At 45.8% G+C, this 20,418-nt stretch overlaps 1 protein-coding gene and 1 long non-coding RNA gene across 2 annotated transcripts in view; one reads left to right on the top strand and one right to left on the bottom strand.

Moving 5' to 3' along the window:
* LOC109261234 (uncharacterized) overlaps positions 1–20,418 on the top strand; it is a 99,934-nt gene that overhangs the window by 14,787 nt on the left and 64,729 nt on the right. The window contains 2 exon segments of the mRNA XM_053896703.1: positions 13,631–13,706; positions 14,949–15,063. Coding sequence (XP_053752678.1) covers positions 13,631–13,706; positions 14,949–15,063 — 191 coding nt within the window.
* On the bottom strand, positions 6,787–8,712 carry LOC128775703 (uncharacterized). The gene is made up of 2 exons (XR_008420658.1): positions 7,687–8,712; positions 6,787–6,818 (listed from the first exon to the last, which is right to left on the bottom strand). It is a non-coding gene; the product is annotated as an uncharacterized LOC128775703 (long non-coding RNA).

The raw sequence follows: 20,418 nt of genomic DNA, 5'->3' as shown, positions 1-20,418 counted from the left end.
TCATCCTGATTGAACCCAATACTCCATTAGAATGTGGCTTCTGAGAGAAGGGAACATATGTGACTTGGTCATATGTTGAACGCCTCTACCTAGCACATTGTCTGGAACTTAGTAAGTGCTCCATGAATATATATATTTTTTCCCAGTAAATCTTTGTTGACTGAATGAACTGGCCCACTTTGAATTCGTGTCTAGGTGCTCTTGGCCTCCAAGCAGCCACATTTCTTCGTGTTAAGGGAACCAAAATCAGCAATTTGTGTAAAGTCTTACCTTGTTTCAGGTGTATGACAAACAATAAACGTTAGCTCCTGGCATTACCGTGATTATGACCATCTCCTTCCTGGAGTGGTGCTTAGCCCAAAGCCATGTGGTTATTTTGCGCTGAAAATCATCACTGTTTCTTGAACCACAGGGAGGGACTCATTTGAACTACTGGAGAATGGGAGAGCAGCAGACATCAAGGGGGTGTCTGAAGAACTTTTGGGGGAGTTCTCTGTGAAATGACATCACCATGGGCTTTTCTTAGAGCCAGAGGTCTTTTACTAGAGAGCAAGTGCAGAACTTAAACAGTTTCTTATTTCGGAAGAGCATTGCACTCTCTGAGCCTGGTGTTTGGAAGTTGTAGGACCTTTTTCAGTGTCAACATGCCTGGGGAGCCGCCCTGGCCTGACGTCCCCAGAAGCTGACTCTGAGACAAGGATTTGAGGGCAAGTCATGTTTTTGGGAGGGGATCCCAGAAAACACTGTTAAGTGTTTCAAGGTAACAAGGTAGGGAAGCCAATGTGTCAGGCCACTTACCACCTGGGTGACTGGTCCTGCTGGGGACTTGGAGAGCAGGATGTGCCTTCAGAGTCATTGCATCTGAGAGGCAGGGAAGGTGGGGAGTTGAGCCACCAAGTTCTAATTCAGCACTGGTCAAGGGCTGCTTCCAGAGCCACTGATGCTCTGGCACTCCTGGGTTGCCTTGCGTGGGAACCAAGGATGTTCTCCAAACAGGGAGAAAGTTACCAGGCAGAAGGTCACAGGTGTTTGCAGCTGGTGGCACTGGCTGGAGGGGTGGGTGCTGACAGGTTGCTGGCAAGGCACTGACAATATCTGCTATGGGACATTGGTTGGACAGGGGTGATGGTGCTAAAATCCTACAGCATATAAAGGAGACCCTCACAAGGAAGCATCATCCCACCCTGAATAGACATCCCTCTGGGAAACATGATAAATGAAAATGGATATTTCCTTTCTCCTTTGGATTCCAGCAAGAAAGAACCGTTTCTGTTTGTTTCATTTTATAAAAACAATAACTGTTATTTTTTTCCTGGTTATTAATGGCATAGTTGCTCCGTGTAGAAAATGCAAAGTACAAGAAGAAAATCCCTGAAACACATACAACTTACTGCATCTCATTTTTATTCCCTTTATAGGCAGTAGAAGTCATGGCTAGAAAAAAACGGAGTTGAAAGGCAGTCTTGGGTTCAAACCAAAGTCCAAAACTTACTAGCTGTGTGGCCTCGAACAAGCTAGTTAATGTCTCTAAGCCTTAGTTTCCCCAACTGAAAAATGGGGATAATGATATAGGGTTGTTTTGAGAATTAAACGAGATAGTTTAGAGAGTATTTGGTTTATAAGTAAGCACTCATCAAATAGGGTATCTCCTTTTAGAAATGAGAATAATATCAGCTCTTTATGAATTAAAATTCTTCATATTCTCTTCCCGTGTTTTGTGTTTTGTTTTGTTTAGAATTATTTCATTAGTCTGTTCTTAAGACTTAAAACTTTTCACAAACATTATTTTATTTATTTTTAAAATTTTTATTTTATTTTGATTTTATTTTTTATTTTTTAAAATTTACATCCAAATTAGTTAGCATATAGTGAAACAATGATTTCAGGAGTAGATTCCTTAATGCCCCTTACCCATTTAGCCCATCCCCCCTCCCACAACCCCTCCAGGAACCCTCAGTTTGTTCTCCATATTTATGAGTCTCTTCTGTTTTGTCCCCCTCCCTGTTTTTATATTATTTTTGTTTCCCTTCCCTTCTGTTCATCTGTTTTGTCTCTTTAAGCCCTCATATGAGTGAAATCATATGATTTTTGTCTTTCTCTAATTTCACTTAGCATAATACCCTCCAGTTCCACCCACATAGTTGCAAATGGCAAGATTTCATTCTTTTTGATTGCCGGGTAATACTCCATTGTATATATATACACCACATCTTCTTTATCCATTCATCCATCGATGGACATTTGGGCTCTTTCCATACTTTGGCTATTGTTGACGTGCTGCTATAAACATGGGGGTGCATGTGTCCCTTCGAAACAGCACACCTGTATCCCTTATATAAATGCCTAGTAGTGCAATAGCTGGGTCGTAAGGTAGTTCTATTTTTAGTTTTTTGAGGAACCTCCATACTGTTTTCCAGAGTGGCTGCACCAGCTTGCATTCCCACCAGTGATGCAAAAGAGATCCTCTTTCTCCGCATCCTCACCAACATCTGTTGTTGCCTGGGTTGCTAATGTTAGCCATTCTGACAGGTATAAGGTGGTATCTCATTGTGGCTTTGATTTGTATTTCCCTGATGATGAGTGATGTTGAGCATTTTTTCATGTGTCGGTTGGCCATATGGATTTCTTTGGAGAAGTATCTATTCATGTCTTGTGCCCATTTCTTCACTGGATTATTTGTTTTGGGGTGTTGAGTTTAATAAGTTCTTTATAGATTTTGGATACTAACCCTTTATCTGATATGTCATCTGCAAATATCTTCTCACATTCTGTCGGTTGCCTTTTAGTTTTGCTGATTGTTTCCTTCGCTGTGCAGAAGCTTTTTATTTTGATGAGGTCCCCATAGTTCATTTTTGCTTTTGTTTCCCTTGCCTCCGGAGATGTGTTGAGTAAGAAGTTGCTGTGGCCAAGATCAAAGAGGTTTTTGCCTGCTTTCTCCTTGAGGATTTTGATGGCTTCCTGTCTTACATTGAGGTCTTTCATCCACTTTGAGTTTATTTTTGTGTATGGTATAAGAAAGTGGTCCAGGTTCATTCTTCTGCATGTCGCTGTCCAGTTTTCCCAGCACCACTTGCTGAAGAGACTGTCTTTATTCCACTGGATATTCTTTCCTGCTTTGTCAAAGGTTAGTTACCCATACTTTGTAGGTCCATTTCTGGGTTGTCTGTTCTTGTGCCAGTACCTTACTGTCTTGATGATTACAGCTTTGTAGTATAGCTTGAAGTCTGGGGTTGTGATGCCTCCAGCTTTGGTTTTGTTTTTCAAGATCGCTTTGGTGATTTGGGGTCTTTTCTGGTTCCATACACATTGTAGGATTATTTGTTCTAGCTCTGTGAAGAATGCTGGTGTTACTTTGATAAGGATTGCATTGAATATGTAGATTTCTTTGGGTAGTATCAACATTTTAACAATATTTGTTCTTCCTCTCCAGGAGCATGGAATCTTTTTCCATTTTTTTTGGTGTCTTCTTCAATTTCTTTCATAAGATTTCTATAGTTTTCAGTGTATAGATTTTTCACTTCTTTGGTTAGATTTATTCCTAGGTATTTTATGGTTTTTTTGCAACTGTAAATGGGATCAATTCCTTGATTTCTCTTTCTGTCGCTTTATTGTTGGTGTATAGGAATGCAACCAATTTTTGTGCGTTGATTTTATATACTGCAACTTTGCTGAATTCATGAATTAATTTTAGCAGTTTTTTGGTGAAATATTTTGGGTTTTCCATATAGAGTATCATGTCATCTGTGAAGAATGAAAGTTTGACCTCCTCCTGGCCAATTTGGATGCCTTTTATTTCTTTGTGTTGTCTGATTGCAGAGGCTAACACTTCCAATACTATGTTGAATAACAGTGACAAGAGTGGACATCCCTTTCTTGTTCCTGACCTTAGGGGGAAAGCTGTCAGTTTTTCCCCATTGAGGATGATATTAGTGTTGGGTCATTCATATATAGCTTTTATGATCTCGAGGTATGCTCCTTCTATCCCTGCTTTCTTGAAGGTTTTTATCAAGAAAGGATGCTGTGTTTTGTCAAATGCTTTCTCTGCATCTATTGAGAGGATCATATGGTTCTTGTCCTTTCTTTTATTGATGTGATGAATCACAATGATTGTTTTGCAGATATTGAACCAGTCCTGCCTCCCAGGTATAAATCCCACTTGGTCATGGTGAATAATTTTTTCAATGTATTGTTGGATCCAGTTGGCTAATATCTTGTTGAGGATTTTTGCATCCATGTTCATCAAGGAAATTGGTCTATAGTTCTCCTTTTTAGTGGGGTCTCTGTCTGGTTTTGGAATCAAGGTAATGCTGGCTTCATAGAAAGAGTTTGGAAGTTTTCCTTCCATTTCTATTTTTTGGAACACCTTCAAGAGAATAGGTGTTAACTCTTCCTTAAATGTTTGGTAGAATTCCCCTGGAAAGCCATTTGGCCCTGGACTCTTGTTTTTGGGGAGATTTTTGATTACTAATTCGATTTCCTTACTGGTTATGGGTCAGTTCAAATTTTCTATTTCTTCCTGTTTCAGTTTTGGTAGTGTATTTGTTTCTAGGAATTTGTCCATTTCTTCCAGATTGCCCATTTTATTGGCATATAATTGCTCATAATATTCTCCTATTATTGTTTTTATTTCTGTTGTGTTGGTTGTGATCTCTCCTCTTTCATTCTTGATTTTACTTATTTGGGTCCTTTCCTTTTTCTTCTTGATCAAACTGGCTAGTGGTTTATCAATTTTGTTAATTCTTTCAAAGAACCAGCTTCTGGTTTCATTGATCTGTTCTACTGTTTTTTTGGTTTCGAGAGCATTAATTTCTGCTCTAATCTTTATTATTTCCTGTCTTTTGCTTGTTTTGGGTTTTATTTGCTGTTCTTTTTCCAGCTCCTTAAGGACTAAGGTTAGGTTGTGTATCTGAGATCTTTCTTCCTTCTTTAGGAAGGCCTGGATTGCTATATACTTTCCTCTTATGGCCATCTTTGCTGCGTCCCAGAGATTTTGGGTTATGGTGCTATCATTTTCATTGACTTCCATATACTTTTTAATTTCCTCCTTAAGTGCTTCATTAGCCCATTCATTCTTTAGTAGGATGTTCTTCAGTCTCCAATATTTGTTACCTTTCCAAATTTTTTTTTGTGGTTGATTTTGAGTTTCATAGCATTGTGGTCTGAAAATATGCACAGTATGATCTCGATCTTTTTATACTTACTTAGGGCTGATTTGTGTCCCAGTATGTGATCTATTCTGGAGAACGTTCCATGTGCACTGGAGAAGAATGTATATTCTGCTGCTTCAGGATGAAATGTTCTGAATATATCTGTTAAGTCCATCTGGTCCAGTGTGTCATTCAAAGCCATTGTTTCCTTGTTGATTTTTTGATTGGATGATCTGTCCATTGCTGTGAGTGGGGTATTGAAGTCTCCTACTATTATGGTATTACTATCGATCAGTTTCTTTATGTTTGTGATTAATTGATTTATATATTTGGGTGCTTCCACATTTGGTGCATAAATGTTTACAATTGTTAGGTCTTCTTGGTGGATAGACCCCTTGATTATGATATAATGCCCTTCTGCATCTCTTGATACAATCTTTATTTTAAAGTCTACATAGCCTGATATAAGTATAGCTACTCCAGCTTTCTTTTATTGACCATTAGCATGATAGATGGTTCTCCATCCCCTTATTTTCAATCTGAAGGTGTCTTTAGGTCTAAAGTGGTTCTCTTGTAAACAGCATATAGATGGATCTTGTTTTCTTATCCATTCTGTTACCTTATGTCTTTTGATTGGAGCATTTAGTCCATTGATGTTTAGAGTGAGTACTGAAAGATATGAGTTTATTGCCATTATGATGCTTGTAGAGTTGGAGTTTCTGGTGGTGTTCTGTGGTCCTTTCTGATCTTTGTTGCTTTTGGTATTTATTTGTTTATATATATATTTTTTCATCTTTTCTACCCTCAGAGAGTCCCCCTTAAAATTTCTTGCAGGGCTGGTTTAGTGGTCACAAATTCCTTTAATATTTGTTTGTCTGGGAAACTTTTTATCTCTCCTTCTATTTTGAATGACAGCCTTGCTGGATAAAGAATTTGTGATGGCATATTTTTCTGATTCAGCACACTGAATATATTCTGCCACTCCTTTCTGGCCTGCCAAGTTCTGTGGATAGGTCTGCTGCAAACCTGATCTGTCTTCCCTTGTATGTTAGGGACTTTTTTTCCCTTGCTGCTTTCATGATTCTCTCCTTGCCTGAGTATTTTGTGCATTTGACTATGATATGCCTTGTTGATAGTCAGTTTTTGTTGAATCTAATGGGGGTCCTCTGTGCTTCCTGGATTTTGGTGTCCATGTCTTTCCCCAGGTTAGGAAAGTTTTCCGCATGATTTGCTCAATAACCCTTCTACCCCTATTTCTCTCTCTTCCTCTTCTGGGACCCCTATGATTCTCATGTTGTTCCTTTTTAATGAGTCACTGATTTCTCTGATTCTTAAATCGTGCTCTTTTGCATTAATCTCCCTCTTTTTTTCTGCTTCATTATTCTCTAAGTTTGTCCTCTATATCGCTGATTCTCTGTTCTGACTCATCCATCCTTGCCGTGGCATCCATCCGTGATTGCAGCTCAGTTAAAGCATTTTTTATTTCATTCTGGCTATTTTTTACTTCTTTTATCTCTGCAGAAAGGGATTCTAATCTCTTTTCGAGTCCAGCTAGTATTCTTATTATCATGATTGTAAATTCTGTTTCAGACATCTTGCTTGTATCTGTGTTGGTTAAATCCCTGGCTGTTGTTTCTTCGTGCTCTTTCTTTTGGGGTGAAGTCCTTCATTCTGTCATTTTGAAGGGAGAAAATGAATTAATGAGGTAGAAAAATTGAAATTAAAAACATTAAAATTAAAAAAATATTAAAATTAAAAATTAAACACACACACAAATCGAATAGATGATGCTAGATCATAGGTGTGTTTTGTTCTGGGTGTTGAAAGTGGTTTGACAGATTAGAGAAAAAAAAGGGGGGGGGAGAAAAAAAAGGAAATCATTTGAAAATTTGAAAAAATGAATACACTGAAGTAGACTAAAATGATATGATGGGGTTAAAATAGAATTTGAAAAAAATATACACAAAAGTAAAGAATATAGTAGAAAAAATTAAAGAAAAATATTTTTAATAAAAATTAAAAATAAGTATGAATTTCTTCTTTTTCTGTATTCAAGAAAGAAGAAAAGAAAAAGAGAAAAAATATTTAAAAAAAAGAAAAAAGAAATGATTTAAAATTTGAAAAAGTGAATACACTGTAGTAGACTAAAATAAAATGATGGAAGTAAAATGGAATTTGAAAAAATTTACATAAAAGCAAAAAATATAGTAAAAAATTTAAGGAAAAAGTATTTTTTAATAGAAATTGAAAGTAGAAATGAAATTTTTCTACTTCTGCATTCAAGAAAAAGAAAAGAAATGAAAAACACAGGCAAGGGAACAGCATGTACAAGGTCCTGAAGCAGGGGGAAGGACAGAGTGGCCCAGGCTCTGAAATGACAGCAGCCATGTGACCTGGGGCTGGTGTCCCTTCACATCGCTGGTTCTCAAACCCTCATTAGTAAAAGGGCAGAATCAGACTAGTTCGTGTCTGGGTCCCTTCCAAGAAAGGGGGTCAACTTAAACATTAAGCAGGCTCATATGAGCTGTCATATCGTTACCTTATCCTCTGGGTGTCTGGGAGTCCCCTTGGTCACCAGCCGCTGGATTGGAGCCCCAGAAGAGCAGCTCTGTACTGATTCTAGAGGCACAGCCAAGTTCACCCCTGAGCCCGGCCCGGGATTGGTTCTGTTGCTGCGCTTCATCCAGTCTGCTGAGGGTCTCGTTGTGGGTATGACCTTCACGATTACATGATGGATTTTGCAAAATTCTGTTAGGATTATTTCCCATCCTTGCTCAGAGCCAGATGTTTGACCAAAGGTAGAGAGGGCTGAAAGGAAAATCTCTGAAACAGGCCTCTGAAAGCAGCACAGGCTTGCAGGCTAGATCGGCCTGCTCTCCCAATGTCCTCGGCTGCTTGTACCTTCCAGGCATACACTAGGCCTTAACTGTGGAGTGGATGGTGTTTGTTAGACACCATTTCCTTAGCGGCTTCGTTCTACACATACTTCTCTTTAAGAGGTCATAATGAAACGCAATGTAGGATTAATATTTTGCTTTTTATCCACTCAATATTAATTCGTAAGTTTGTCTTCACACTGCTGAGCAACTCTTAAATGTCATTTAAGATGTTCAAGATCCCACTGGGTCATGTGTGGAACTGCTGAGTCACTATATCGTACACCTGAAACTAATGAAACGCTATGTTAACTGTACCGGAATTAAAATTAAAAACTTAAAAAAAAAAAATGTTCAAGATCTGAAACGTTAAGACGTTCAAGTCTAAACTACCGAAGAGTTGAGGTCAGCTCCAGTGTCAGCTCGGTGTGGATGAACACGTCCCCTGTTGCCCACAGCCCGTGAGGAAGGGGTGGGTGTTTTCTCTCACCTTCCTCTCAGATGTGTGGCTAAGACTCTCAGGTTAATGTGGGGAGAGGCGCCAGGCACCTGCCAAGGCCCCGAGAAAGCCTGCCGTCCATGGGCACTTCGTGCTGGGGTGTCCGAGGACCAGGAGATGGCAGTCAGAACGGAGAGTACCTGAGTCTCCACCATCCCGTGCCCCACACTTCCTCATGGGGTCTGCCCTGTCTCCGCTCTCCTTGGACCGTTTTTGCTCTCTCATGCCCTCTCCCCTTTTGGCCCCAGCCGTGCGGCCTTCTTACCAGCCGGTGCTTTTCGCTGGGCCTCCGCTGAAACCCCTGAGAGTAGCCAGCTGGTGGGCCCGGCATCTCCTTTCCCTCAGGTGACCATTTGTGGTCCCAGCGGCCAGCGGGTGGGGTTGGGTACTTCGCTGTTGTCCCCTGAACACGGTGCACATGGGGGCTTGCAGAGAGCAGATGGGCCTGACGCCCATCTGGGACCACGTGGCTTCCAGCTGGTGACCCAGCACCCCACTCACCTTGTCGCCCTCCCCACCGGGCGGGCCTTTCTGCTGGGCTGTCAGGGGCCCGATCTGGGCACGCTGTCTTGTTTACAGCAGCCCCTTCCTCTCTGGGCTGGGGGCTGGGAGCTGGCTGCTCCTGGGGCACTGTCGTGTGCTGTCCTCCGTGCTGGGGTGGGGTTTTGCAAAACCCACCGCTCCTTCTCCCTCTGTGGGTTTCAGTGTGTCCAGGGAATGCAGCCTCTGGCCGGCCTCTGGCATCCTCGTAGGAAGGCCTCCCCACTGGCAGCTTTCCCCCTGTCCCACCTCTGCCTGTCCGCTTTCCAGACCCGGAGGCTTCATCTTGTCACTATCGGGGGACCCCGCGCTCCAGCTTATCTCCATTATCCTCATCAGACATGCGTGTGTGAGCTGTCAGCCAACTTTTTAGTTTACTGTGGTGACAAAGCTGCCAGGAGTCGCCGGAGCCTGTGACAGCCTCAGGGACAGACGCGCCCTGGGTAGAAGTTGCATAGGAAGACAGATTATGCTCGGGCTGCAGAAGATCTGAGAGTCAGAATCGGGGTTGATCTGCTGCCCGATTGGAAGGCCAGGTGGCATCGAGTCCCTCTTGGCCTGACCCCCGTTTCCCTGGGAGGTGTGCGGGTCCGTGGTGCCGGGACTCACCTGTCAGGGAGGCCTTTCCCTGGCCTGAGGCCTTTCCCTGGCCTGCTCTGAGTGCATGCTGTCAGCATTGCTGCCCCAGACTCTTTTGCTTCTGCTCACTTCTGACTGTTCTCCCTTCCGATTGCCACCCTTCTACTTGAGCAAGGTTAACATACTCTCATTCTGGCTGGGGAGCCATTTTGTGTCTTTAATGACAGCTGTGGACACAGATGGTTCTACCCTTAGGAGTCCTTTCCATCATCTTTGAAAGTGTTGGTGTTTGTAGTGTCACTGCCCTTGGGGGCATTCAGAGGAAGACAGAGGGAGGCACATGGAGGAGGAGGAGGAGGAGTGTTTTTGGTGGCTAAATCTGGAGAGGGAGAAGGTGGCAGAGAAGGGGACTCTGGACAGAGAAGTATTTTCCTTCTGATTCTTGGACGAGGAGACTCCGTGGCTTAGGGGGCTGTGCTTTGGAGCTGGGGTTAGAGGCTCAGAGAAGGAAGACACCAGGCAGGTCACATGGGACCAGGATGTGGGATTAGATGCAGTCATTGCTCTGAGCGTGTCTCTTACCTGCAACACAGTAAAGCACATTTACCATTTCTTTGAAGCTGCAAGGGAGAAGTCCCAGAGTCCTTTCAACTGAGAATACTAAACAGAGGTGAACGAAACACCCATTTCTACCCATTGCACACATGAAAATGTTACTGCTGCTTTCATTGAGGGTCCTGGGGTTAGTGTTGGGTCTTAGCAACTTCAGAGTCAGTTTCTTCCTTCCTTCCTTTCTTAAGTTTATTTATTTATGAGAGGGGGGGCACACAGGTGGGGGAGAGGCAGAGAGAGAGAGAGAGAGAGAGAGAGAATCCCAAGCAGGCTCTGTATTGTCAGTGCAGAGCCCGACGTGGGGCTTGAATTCATGAACTGTGAGATCATGATCTGAACCGAAATCAAGAGTCAGACGCTTAACTGACTGAGCCACCCAGGCACGCCACCCCCCCGCCCCTTGCCCAGGGTGTGTTTCTGAGGGCTTGTTTTTTCATTTGAAACCTTGGGTCTTCAAACCTTCATTTACCTGGTTCTTCAACTTCTTGTCCTGCATTGGGTCTTGGGGGTTGCTTGTTGAGGTCGAGGCTCTGTTGTAGCGCCGCTTTGATCTGAGATGGTTGATCTGGGAAATTGGCTTCCAGAGGGTAGTGTTAGTGTTGGGAATGTCAGGACCCTGTGGTGCCCCGGACGTGCACTGTGTGTGGTCCCCATACCACTCATGATGGTCGTGTGCCGCTCAGGGGTCATGATTTTCTTTATGCAACCAGTGGGTGTCCCGCTCTGTACCAGCACTGTGCTGGGCTCTGGGGGGATCCGGAGGTGAGCCCTCCCCACCCCCAGAGTTTTGCATGCAAGGAGGGGACAAGGGACATCAACAGCTCTCCCTGCTTCTATCTGGGCCCCCACCCTGGCATTCTTCTTATAGCAACTGGAGTGATGTCTTAGAATATAAATCAGATTGCATCATTCCCCTGCTCCAAACCCTTCTAGTGCACTGAGGATAAAATCAAGAACCCTCACTGTGGTCACCGAGGCCCCAGCTTGCCCCACAGCCTGATCCCCTCCTGACGCCCCAGCCACCCCAGCCAGCTTCTACTTCCTTGAACTGAGCCCACAGCCATCTCTCTCCTTCCACCTCCTGCAGTCTGTGTGCATCCTTCAGGTGGCAGCCCAAGTGTCACGTACAGAGGGCTCTTCCACTCCCTCCCCAGGCAAGCTGGGCCTCCTGTTCACACTGCCATAAACCTCGTGTGTCCCCATGCCCTGATCTCAGCTTGGAACTCTGTATTTGTGTAATTACATGGCGATCCCCATCCCCCTGCTAGTCTTTGAGGTCCTTGAGGGCCAGCCATGTCTGCCCTGGTTCCAGTGTGACACTGACCCTGACGAGAGCCAGGCCCACAGTACGGACTCAGGAAGCCTGTGCTGAGTGGGTGAGCAGTGGGTGGACCACATACGTGGGGGTGGGGCATGCCAACGGGAGTGGACACCTGGCAGTTGGAAAAATGATATCCAGGTGGGGACACGATATAGACAAAGGAATAGGCCAGGGAGTTCAAGGACGCATAGAGAGAGAGGCATGTAGCCCACATCAGCTGTGTGAGAGATCACAAAGAGGGAAAGGGCTTAGCTCTGGCTCTGGACAGAGTGAGGTTCAGACACTCACACGTCAGCTTGTGATCTTGGATAGGTCATTGAACTCCTCCAGGGCCATCTCCATATCTGTAAAATTAAGATAATAGTAGTGTGTGTCTCCAAGGGCACCTTGAGGGCGATTGAGGCAGCCTGAGTGGCTATGCTCATGCTCCTGTGCTGTGGTGGGAAATCGCTGGGCTGAGTAGGCATGGTGTCTGGAATGCTGGAGGGTGATGTGGGCCTTTACTCCAACCATGGATTTCCGCTGTGTATGTTGGAGTCTCCATTTTTGGTTCGGAGGGGGCGGGGAATCTGATAGCTTTGAGTGGGTTGGACTAGTAGGGGTGAGGCAGAACCGTGGGGGTCCTGCAGGAGACCCCTGGAAGGTATTGAGCCTCAGCACTAGGATGGCAGTGGAGATGACTGTGGACAAGGAGTGGGTGATAATGAGGTGGAACTGGCAGGTCTGGGGCTCCCCAAGCTCCATGATGGAGGGAGGAGGGTGCCTCACTCTAAGGGGAGATGGCCCAGTGGAGAGGGTGACAGAAGGGAGCAGTTTTGACATCACAATCAGTTGGTAGGCCCTGCAGGGTGGCCCGGTAGAGCTTTCAGGCAGGCAGCTAGCACCGTGGGACAGGGGTGCTGGATTGAGGTCTCGGCCAGAGGTGCATGCTTGGGACTTGTCCTCTTTACACAGCTGGGGGCTGGGGTCAAAACCCTGTTAGATTTGCCAAGGGGGACGGAGGCCTCTGAGCTGCAGTCCAGAGGCACTGTCACAAAGGAAGCCGAAAAGATGAAGGTGGGGGGTGGGGGATGATGATGGCCTTGGCGATGGTGGTGGGAACCTGTGGTAGGCAGGCTGGGCTGTAGGGTGACATTTCCCCCTCAAACTTCTTTTAAAAAAGCAGGAGCGAGTGGAATAGCTTGATGGGGATGGCAGGGTAGAAGAAAAGGTGACAAAACGTTTTCTCATTAGGATTACCCAAGTGCAACCCCTGTAAGAACTGGGGAAATCTCCAGCAGGATGAAACTCTGGCCAAAATAGGAGGAAAGACAGGGAGGAGGCTGTGTAGCTTAGAGCAATGAGATGTGCTCCCTTCCGCCTCTGCCCCGTCCCCACATCCACTCCTGGTTCTACCGTGGGTGTCGACAAGCCAGAAATTTCTCCACTGGGCAAGTGTCAACCACGGTTGACTCCGACCTTAATGTCACCATCCAGCCCAAGGGGCCCTGGATTTGCACTTTTTTTCTGAAAAGAGACTTGAACAGCAGCAAATACATTTATGAAAGTCTTTAGTGCCTCTGGAGATTATTTGTGGCCTCGCTTGTTCTGAATGCCTTTCCCCCACACCACTCTGTGTAGGGAGGTGGCGTTTTAGAAGGCAGCAGAGCCTGGATTTTGATGCAGACACTGTCAGTGATGGGACTGTGCTGCCCCTTTGTGTCTGTCATAAGCCACTACAGTGAGAGCAGTTTTGTCTAACAGAAAGCTGATTATTATTCCCTGATCCTGAGGCTGGCTGTGAATATGGACTTCACGCATAATTCCAGACCGCTCAAGGTCAAAAAGGTTAAGTGGGAGGTTGGGGCCTCGTATCAGTGACTGGTGCCAAATCTGAGATTCTGGCCAAAAGAACAAAAGAAGTAGCAGATTAAAATCCCGCGTGCAGGCCAGGAAACATTTGTAAGTCGACTGATGTAGAGAGGAGCCAGTGTCCGCAACGTGTCCTTGCCGCATGGAGAAAATGAAATGAAAACAGACTGCTGACTTTCTTGCTGCCACTGCTCTCTGTGCACAGATGACCCCCTTGGAAGCCTGGAGAACAGGACAGGACTGGAGGACCACATTCTCCTGGAGCCTGGGCTCGGGTACAGGTTAGTATTCAGAAACCAAATTGCCTTTGGGATTGAGTTGTCCTGTTCGCAGCTGTGCCTTTTATTCTTTTTTGAAGGTAGGAGTACACCTGCCAGGATTCAAGGTCAAGGCCTTATTTCACATTAATGTTCAGGTTTAGAATGGGAAATTGCCAAGGGCGTCAGAGTGTGAGGAACAGTGTTTTACCAAACTTCATTTGTGTACCTCCTTTACTTTTTATGATTTAGGGGCCATATCTGGGTACCTCTTCTAACATCATTTACTGGATTTTAACATTTGGTCACAATATTACACAAGTTTAACATTATGTAATACTTGAGCCACTTAGCTCTCACGTGTTTGAGAAGTGCTTCGACCAGAATAGAGTAGTAAGCACCGTGTCAGTTTTCTGATGTTCAAATAAAAGTATCTCAAAGGGAAACGGAGTTGTTCAAAGTCATTGGATGTTTGGTAGCAGAACTCGGATGGACACTAAAGTCTCCCTAATGCCACCACGATCCTTGTGGTTCTTAGAGTTGTTTCTTTTTCTCTCTTCACGGTTTTAATTTAGTGCAAACTTGAGAGTAGGGGTAGATCACATCTGCATTTTCAACCTCAGCCCCAGGGTGGGAGTCACTGATCACCTCAAACCATGCTTGGTTTTACTGTCTCTCCCTAAGTCAACGGAGCTCTTCTCTGTGACAGTGACACCACCTGTCAGTTCCTGTACAGTTAGTACATTGTCAGGTTGGGTGTCACCAGGTCCATATAGGTGCAGAGTCCTTTTTGCTGTTTATTAAAAAAAAAATTAATGTTTTATTTGTTTTTGAGAGAAAGAGAGAGACAGAGTATGAGCATGGGAGAGCAGAGAGAGGGTGGGAGGACACAGAATCTGAAGTAGGCTCCAGGCTCCGAGCTGTCAGCACAGAGCCCGACATGGGTCTTGAACCCACAAACTATGAGATCATGACCTGAACTGAAGTTGGACATATAACTGACTGAGCCACCCAGGCGCCCCTGCTGTTTGTTTTAGAAGAATACTGACTATTGATTTTGGGGACACAAATCAGCGTCAGCAAGTAAGCAGATTTGCAAATAGGGAGTCCGTGAATGAAGAGGGCTGACTGCGGTTTTGAAGGGCTGCCTCCTGTGCCTTCTGGTGGTTGTACCTGAAAACACTGAGTACCTGCTAGTTCTTGGAAGGGTGAGGTTGTATATTTTGAGTGGCTGAGTATAACTTCCTTCTGTTTGCTTTTTCCCAGTGCGGCAGCTGGTCCTCCTGGCCAGGGAGACCTCCTGAGCAGCATGCTACCTTCCTCCTCGGTGCCAGAGTTGATGACAATTAGCAAGTTGCTGAGTCTCCTCCGCCAATGCCGGGTGACTCTCGGACCTGCACATCAGTGGGGTACCGTTGTGCTTGCTCCTGTGTGAGTGTGGACTTTGTGAGATGTGGGGTGAAGTCAGGTGTGTGTGTCCGTGGTCTGAATGTGCTGTGCAGTTCTAAGCTTCCTGAGCTGTGGTTAATGATGTGATGTTTGGGCGTGTGCACACTCTAAAGGACATGCTTCAGAGCTGGAGCGGCACTGAATATTGAGGGGTTTGGGGATTTGCCCCCTGTACGATTGTCAACCACAGAGGAACTGTGCTAATTGGGTAGCTCTGGAGGAGTCATATTTGTAAATAGGAAAGAGCATATCTCTTTAAGTATGAAGGTTGTTAAAGATCAGGTTCAAACAGTTTCGAACCTTAGCCCTGGGAAGAACGTATTAGAGATACAACAAGATTAGGTTTGTGTGGCTTTATATAGTAAAGAGTAAGCCAACCGTAGCTTAAGGAGATAGAAATTCATCTCTTTCCAGAAGTAGGCAGGCTGGGGCTGGTATGTGGCTCCATGTTCGTCAGAGACCGGAACTCCCTCCATCTTGTCTCATAGTCCAAAATGGCTATTTTAGCTCCAGCCTTCCCAGTCTCATCCCAGGTAGCAGAAAGGAAGAGGGAGCAAAGGAGAGAATTCCTCCATTTCCATAGGTAGGATTCAACTTTTTCCTCTAGCCACTGACTGAAATTTACATTTCCTTCCATTATGAAAGTACCAGCAAACCATAGAAACCATAGTCATGTTAGCAGAATGGGTGACTTTATCGCCGATAGAAGTCATAGGCCCTGTGAGAGCTGCAACGTGAAAAAAAAATCTCAGAATATTGTTTCTGCTGGAAAATAGGGTGGTTTTTTTTAATGTGATGATAAAGAATTCTATGTATTTATTATATCACTTTTATTTTTTACATTTTTATAATCCTATTTCAGTATAATCTGTTCCTTTGAAGTCTTGTGTGTTTTATTTTATGTATTTTAAAATCTTTTTCTGAGAAGAGGTCCATGGGCTTCACAGACTGCAGAACGGGTCCATGGTACAAAAAAGGTGATGCCCGCTCCCAGCTGTAAGGACCCTTCCTAGAAGTGCACACAGTATCCCATTGGCATGGCCAACATCAGTCCCATGGCCTCCTCTGCTGCTATGGAGACAGTGCTCCCCACCCCTCCCATTAGGGTTTTCATTGCTTAGGGAGGCAATGCCCACCCTCCTGCCCCCATTAGGGTTTTCATTGCTAAGGAAGGAAGGAAGAGCGGGGTCTGGGAGATGTCCAGCACTGCCAAGTCAGGGATGAAGAAGGAAATGAGCAAACTCTCTAAGGTTGGTTGGTGGGAATGACCAGTCTCACTCTGTTCAGTGAAAATGTGCAGTTCATTATGGCACTTCTCAGGCTTGAGTTCAGCTGGGCAGATATTTATAGATCTATACATGTGGGGCACATGGGCTAGGAGAACAGTAAAGTCTCTGGCTTTCAAATTTCAGTTATTTATTTACCACCATACTAGTATTTACCCTGTAATTTTTTTTTTTAATTGGGTGCACTTAGGAAAAGATGAGGGCCTTTATTTAAAAAGGGAAATTTCTGGGGCGCCTGGGTGGCTCAGTCAGTTAAGTGTCTGACTTCGGCTCAGGTCATGATCTCTCAGTTCTTGCAGGTTTGAGCCCCTCATCAGGCTCTGTGCTGACAGCTCAGAGCCTGGAGCCTGCTTCGGAGTCTGTGTCTCCCTCTCTCTGCCCCTCCCCCACTTGTGCTCTGTCTCTCTCTATTAATTTTAAATAAATATAAAAATTAAAAAAAATAATACCAATAATAATACCATATAATAACCATGATTATAGTAAATGGAGAGTCACTATTAGTTGACTTAAATAGCAATGAACTGAAAATAAAGACAGCAGAAAGGAACCAATGTTAAGTTGGCCTGCATGTCATTGCCTGTCCCAGCTTCTGTTTGAGACCCCCTCCCATTGTTAAAAAGAGAGGTGAGTGAGTGAGCAGCAGAAGGAGAGTGTTGGGAATATCCTGGTGCTAAACTCAGATCTTTTTCCTGGAAGTAACCAGAAGGATTGAGAAGGGACAGAAGGCGCCTTCTCTGAGTCTCCGTGACCTCATGCCTTGTCTTTCTGCATCTGCAGTGCTCTCTGTTTGTATGGCTCACACCTCAAGTAGAGGGACGAGACTTCACTCTGGCCCTGAGGCGTGTCCATTCCAAAGAGTGTACGTTTGCTTTGCAAAGAACAGCGACCTCGAGATCGCGGACACAAATACCAGGCTTCATAGGCCCCTTGCTGTGGCCACTTTATTGGGGTGCAGGCATCTCCATGCACCCCAGCAGCTATTCAGCACTGTGCTTCCAAGGGGGTTTCCTGTTTCCCGGGATGAAGTCCCTCCATCACGGCTGACCCCAGGCTGCGTTGCCGGCTGGCCTGTGGGTCTCCCTCAGCCACTTTGTGCTAGAGGAAGTAGCTGGCCCTGCGTGTGCACTGGGACTACGGTCGTCCATATGAACACACTGGAGTTGCACCGATGACTGAGATTTAGGCTGTTTTCTTTGTTTTTACTCATACGGTTTTCCAGAAATGTAAATTGAGTTTACTATTTGGGATCTTTGGCAAGTAGGGACTTACCCAGAGTTTATAACTCGAATCTTGGAGGAGATATCTCACCATACCCGCATCTGGACCCTTGGTACTTTGTGGGGGGTGAACGTGTGCTTCCTGGGGCAGGGGGTGGGGGCTCTGTTTGCTGAGGTGGCGGCAAATTTCAATGAGCCTTCTGGATGCAGCACTGGGTTGCCTGTGTGTGTTCCAGATGAGAGATTGGGATTCTTGGAAATATTGGATGGAAGGTGGGTTTGCCTTACGTCCACCTCATCCTGCCTCTGGCATTGTGTCATCGTAGAAAAATGAGAAGCGCGAGCCTGTCCAGGTGTCCAGGGTGTCAGCTAGGTGCCAGCCAAGGTGGTCCTAACAAAGCACCACAGGCTGGGCAGCCTGAAAACAAACTTCTCTCTTGCAGTTCAAGAGGCTGGGAGTCCAGGTGACTGTGATAGCTCCTGGCGAGCCCGCTGTCCTTGCCTTGCAGATAGACTTTTCCATCTGCCTATGCATCCCTGGTGTCTCTTCCTCTGCTGATATGGATGCCAGTCCTGCTGAATTAGGGCCCCACCCTTAGGACCCCATTTAACCTTAATTACCTCCTTAAAGGCCCTACCTCCAAATATAGTCCCATTGAAAGTTAGGGCTTCACATATGAATTCTGGCTGGGGGTGGGGGTGGGGGAACACCTGCAGTCCTGGGGAGTCCCCAGAATGGTGTCCCAGGAGCTGTCCAACTCCAGATCAAAGATTGCATCCCAGCATGTGAAGCACACATGACTCCACTCAGGGGAGATGCCTGACCCCCGAAAACCCTGAAGAGCCTGGCCGAGGGGCCCCAGCTCCACTCTGTGAAGCAGGGAGCGTTTCCCTCACATCCTGCCAAGTGGCTTCCCCGCTTCTTTTCCTGGTCAGTTTAGGCGGCTGTCTGGATACGGTGACGGAACTGGAGTACTTAATCCTCGGTCAGGCCCCCTGCCAAGCAGCCTTCCCCTCTTCGATGCCTCTGAAATGGCAGAGGGTTTTGTCCTGGGCTTTTTGGCCTTTTGGCTTGTTGCTATTAAGTGCCCAAGAGAGGATGCTGTGTCCAGGCCCACATTACTGCCCTTTCTGCAGGCCCTTTGGCACTTAAGAGCACACATAGGCTTCTTAGGAGGAATTAATTATTTAGTGAAGTAGTAAACGCAGTCTGGAGCACACCAAAACACCCGCAGTTCTGTCTAGGCATTTCCATTTCTGCAGCTATGTTTGTGTTTGTTTGGGTTTGGGGCGCGCAGGGCTGCACAGGGTGGGAACCGCTGCCTGCCTGTTGCTTCGGTGGGCGACGTGCTGTCCTCGCCAGGAGGTCACGCTCTGAAACCAGGCTGCCTCGTTCCCCAGGCTCTCCTGGGTGGTCTCGAACCTCTTGGGGTCTGTCATCCAAACCCAGGGATGCCACGAACACCCATCATTTGCTAAGAGTATCTGGGTCAGAGCTGACAGTCGGTAAATAGCAGCTGTTATCACTGAGCCTATTTGTATTCTGTTTTCTTAACATTATTCCCTGGGCCTTTTCCCCCCTCTTCATCTCCCTGATTATCCTGCTGAATGGCTGTAATATTCTGGTTTACTGGATTGTTTGGGTGGGAGGAGTGCACCAGCCAGGTATTTTTGTTTGTTGTTTTTGCACTGAGTTTCTTCACTCATTTAAACATTTTTTTAAATGTTTATTTTATTTTTGAGAGAGTTACAGAGTGCTAGCAGGGGAGGGTCGGAGAGAGAGGGAGACACAGGATCTCAAGCAGGCTCCAGATTCCAAGCTGTCAGCACAGAGCCCGACGTGGGGCTCAAACCCACGAACCGTGAGATCATGACCTGAGCCGAAGTCGCATGCCTAGGCCACTGAGCCACCTAGGCGCCCTGAGTTTCTTCACTCATTGTTAGGAAAAAATGAGAAGTACCAGGCTTGTAGTAAATGATTTTTTTCTGCTTATGTGTTCCTTTGTGGTAAGTTTCTTTGTGGGATGTGTCATTAGTGGGCCACAGGTGAGTCCCCTACTTATGGGCTTGTTACCAGTAGTCATTTTGTGTCCTCAGTTACCACATTGCCAGTAGGTGACAGCTGGTAACAGCCGCCGGTTTCTTGACGCTTCACTGGCCGTACTTGGGAATAGTTTAATGCATCTGCTACTTTAAGAGCTGGAAAAATGGGACTTTGAGGTTGGGTGGCTGTGCATTCCTCGGAGGGGTAGCCCCTCTCCATGCTTTTGTATGATATTTGTAACCCCCCACCTCACTTTTTGTTTCTATCCTTTGTTTTGGGGTCTCTGGTCCTCCCATTGGCTGTTCTGCCTGATTTGGAGAAGAAATGGGGAGGAGGCACAGAGCACTGTTTGCTGTTCATGGTGTTGGCCGTGTGGCTCAGGGAGGAAGCCAAAGAACATGCTGACAGCCCCCCCTCCCCGTGCTAACCTTGGCTTGTAAGTCAGTGAGCAAGGAGCCAAAAGCCTGCCCTGAGGAATTGCCAGCCAGAGGGAAGATGGACAGTGGCGACATTAACAGACACATGAACTTGGCTTGCAAATCTCCAAGTGCTGGAAAGGGGCCTGTTTTAGGGTGTGTTATTAAGAGAAATTGGTCTCAGGTGACGGCAGAGCTGAGGCCTTCAGGGTGAGGGGACTGTGGAGCTTTGCTGGCGGGCGATGATGTTGGAAGTTTGGCTGGGTAGCGGGGAGAGGGGAGGCCTGAGCCAAGGATGCTGGAGACAGCCCTCAGTTTGAT

The sequence above is a fragment of the Panthera pardus genome, unplaced genomic scaffold (assembly GCF_024362965.1).
Source record: "Panthera pardus isolate Hobbes unplaced genomic scaffold, ASM2436296v1 HiC_scaffold_8, whole genome shotgun sequence".
Classification (NCBI taxonomy): Eukaryota; Metazoa; Chordata; class Mammalia; order Carnivora; family Felidae; genus Panthera; species Panthera pardus.
Note: the sequence above shows the minus strand (reverse complement) of the source record. Positions and strands in the feature narration are given on the sequence as shown.